Source organism: Hipposideros armiger, unplaced genomic scaffold, assembly GCF_001890085.2.
Source record: "Hipposideros armiger isolate ML-2016 unplaced genomic scaffold, ASM189008v1 scaffold_30, whole genome shotgun sequence".
Taxonomy (NCBI): Eukaryota; Metazoa; Chordata; class Mammalia; order Chiroptera; family Hipposideridae; genus Hipposideros; species Hipposideros armiger.
The window spans coordinates 2,897,614-2,900,975 of record NW_017731380.1 but is presented as its reverse complement, the minus strand read 5'-3'; the positions used below and the strand labels follow the sequence as shown (position 1 = coordinate 2,900,975).

The 3,362-nt window shown below is 30.5% G+C and overlaps 1 protein-coding gene across 1 annotated transcript in view; it reads right to left on the bottom strand.

Annotated features, from left to right (window-relative positions):
- Positions 1–3,362, bottom strand: part of WDSUB1 (WD repeat, sterile alpha motif and U-box domain containing 1) — a gene marked incomplete at its 5' end in the record, with an annotated part of 47,378 nt that overhangs the window by 32,049 nt on the left and 11,967 nt on the right. Inside the window, 3 exons of the mRNA XM_019636821.1 lie at positions 1,727–1,906; positions 2,642–2,748; positions 2,829–2,869. Coding sequence (XP_019492366.1) covers positions 1,727–1,906; positions 2,642–2,748; positions 2,829–2,869 — 328 coding nt within the window. The remainder of the gene's footprint in view (positions 1–1,726; positions 1,907–2,641; positions 2,749–2,828; positions 2,870–3,362) is intronic.

Sequence of the window (3,362 nt, the reverse complement as noted above, 5' to 3'; positions counted from 1 at the left end):
AAAGAAAAAAACATCCTGTGTTTCTGACTTGGAAAATTTAATATTGTTAAGATGTCAATAATTCTCAAACTGATCTATAGATTCAAAACAATCCCTATAAATATCAGGTGGCATTTTTTACAGAAATTGAAATTTTGCATATGGAAAATGCAAGGGGACCCAGAGTAGCAAAACCAATCTTGAAAATAAAAATAAAGATGGAGAATACACACTTCTCAATTTCAAAACTTACTAAAAAGGTACTAAGTAATTAAGTACTAGTAAAAGAACAGACAAATAGATCAATGAAATAGAACAGTCCAGAAATAAACCTTCACATTTATGGCCAAATGATTTTCAACAAGATGCCAAGATAATTGAAAGGAAAAAAGAAGAATCTTTTCAATAAATGATGCTGGGACAACTGGATAGTGACACCTGAAAGAATGAAACTGGACCCCTACCTCATACCATATACAAAAATTAAATTAAAATTGATCACACACCTAAATGTAAGAGCTAAAACTATAAAAGTCATAGAAGAAAACATAGCTGTAAATCTTTAATACTTGGGATTAGGCAACGGATTCTTGGTTTTTATATCTACAGCACAAGCAACAAAAGAAAAAACAACAACAGATAAATTGCAGTTCACCAAAATTTAAAACTTTTGTGCAGTAAATGAAAAATATATTTACAAATCATGTATCTGATAAGGGTCTAGTATCCAAATTTATATGTAAACAACTATAAAAAGACAAAAAAACCCAGTTTTTAAAATGGGCAGAGGATGTGAATAGATATTTCTCCAAAGAAGATATACAAATGAGCAACAAGCACATGAAAAGATGTTCAACATCACTAATCATCAGGAAAATGCATATCAAAACCACAATAAGAAACCACTAGGATGGCTATAATTTAATAAGCAAACAAGTGTTGAGGATATGGAAAAACTGGAATTTTCATAAATGCTAGTGAGGATGTAAAATAGCACCACTGCTTGAGAAAATAGCCTCGCAGTTCCTTAAATGTAAGCACTGAGTCACCATATGACCCATCAATCCCATTCCTAATTATATACCCAAGAAAACTAGAAACAGATGCCCATACAAAAACTTGTGCATGCATGTTCCCAGTGGCATTATTTGTAATAGCCACAAAATTGAAACAACTGTAACAATCTAAATTCAATCAACTGATGAATGGATAAGCAAAAAGTGTAAATTTGTACAATGGGATACTATTCAGTCATGAAAAGAAGTAAGTACTAATGTATGCTACGACATGGATAAACCTTGAAAACATGCTAAGTAAAAGAGACCACAAACAAAAGGTTGTATAGTGTATGACTCCATTTGTATGAAATGTCAAGAATAGGCAAATCCTTGGAGACAGAAAGGAGATTAGCGGTTGCCAGGGACTAGAGAGAAAGGGAATAAGGAGTGACTGCTAATAAGCAGGGAGCTCCTTCTTGAAGTGATGAAAATGTTCTGGAATTAGATAGTGATGGTAGTTGTACAACTCCATGAATATACTAAAAATCACCACACTGTACACTTATAAAAAGGTGAGTTTTATCATATGTAGTTATATCTCAAATTTTAAAATTTTTTAAAATTTTTAAAATTACATTGCATGGTGGCTTTCGATACATAAAGAAATGCTTGCTATGTAACGTTTCTTTCCCATAATCTAATAAAAATATACTGTCCTATACAAAGACATTGTCTTTCACGAATCTTACCAATTTTCAAATCATCAGCCAGACTTTCTTTTGTAAGATTCAACAATTCTCTTCCATCAATATTATTCATTTTGAAAATACCAACAAGGTCTTTTAAATCTTGTGCACAAAGCCATGCTGAGACGTCATCCTCTGACCAATCTTCAATAAAGTGCTTCAGCTGATCTTCTGTGCTCCTTGCTTAAAAAACAAAACAAATTAAAAAAAAACACAAACAAGAAGGCAAGTTAAATAACAACAAAAGAAAAAGCATTTCCTTTATAAACATTCTCACTTTGAATTAAAAAGTAAATAAAATGTCCTTAAATCTGTGTTTTACTACTTTAGCATCCTTTTAAGAAATTTCAGAAAATCAAATAATAGTATGTATAGTAACTAATTATTTGATACATTAAATGCTACTCTTTTGGAACTCTTTTTTTTCCTCAATAAAGACAATTTTTCTATTATATAAAATTCATATCGGCAAAAGAAATCTACTTTCTCTGTCATCTGCATATCAGCACCACTATTTGGTTAATTCTGACAGTGATAAAAATAAAAGATTCTAAATTATATGTCATCATTATTTCATGAGGCCAAAACTAAAATCAACAAAATAAAACTATAATTTCTATTTTGTTCTCAGGCTATATTTATCTGGAAAAATGTATATGGCGTATAAATAAATAGCTTACAAAACTATGGGAGGTGTGATATACATGAATGTGCACCCAAAAATATTTATCAACAGTTTTAATGTAGGTCAACTACTTTAATGCTGTCTTCTCTAAAATTATTTTTAAATTATATTAAATATGGATGTACATTTATATTGAGAAAAGCAATGTTAGTAATTTGTCAAAAATATTACTGAATTTCTGATTTTAATAGTGAATAGGGTTGAACTGGGTTAAATATCATGTCCTTACTAACCTTGCACAAGTGTTTCCGGGTCAAATTGCCAGATGTTCACTGTTTTGTCCATTGAACCAGTAGCAAGTAAAAGGACACTGGGTGCAAAGGCACAAGTTGTGACATACCTAGTTGATAAAAACAACTATTATGTATCCTCAGACTAATTTTTAAATTATATTAATACAAAGTGAGGTTAAGTTCACACCTGGTATGCTGAGTTAACGTGTGAAGTATAGTCTCAGTATTCTGAAAAACAACAGCATAAACACTTTTATATTTAGTCAAGCAAAAGTAATGTTACTAACATAAACTTGTTTGACATAAATGGTTTATATGTTATATGTATTTTAATATTAGTCACTAATACAAGTTGAAACTTTACCCAATGAATAAAAAATAGTATCTGTATACCTAATAATATTATCAGGTACTTATTTCACTTTCCTAATTACCAGCACTGTTATCTACGGACCATTTTCCTAGAAATTTTTAGTATAATAGACTCTTGGCTTTTGCTAATTTGTCTGAATTTACTAATAGTAATTTAAACTCTATTACATGAAATAATTGGCATTTTTGCTATGACATCTGACTTGTAACCATGGCAGGACCAGTGCGTAGAAATCAGTCACTTAGATTTTGAGTACACTTAGCTGGCCATCCAGCATCTCTATGTAGATAAGTGACACTCATATATGTATATTCTATGAGGAAAACTGTTTTTATAAATGTAAAATAC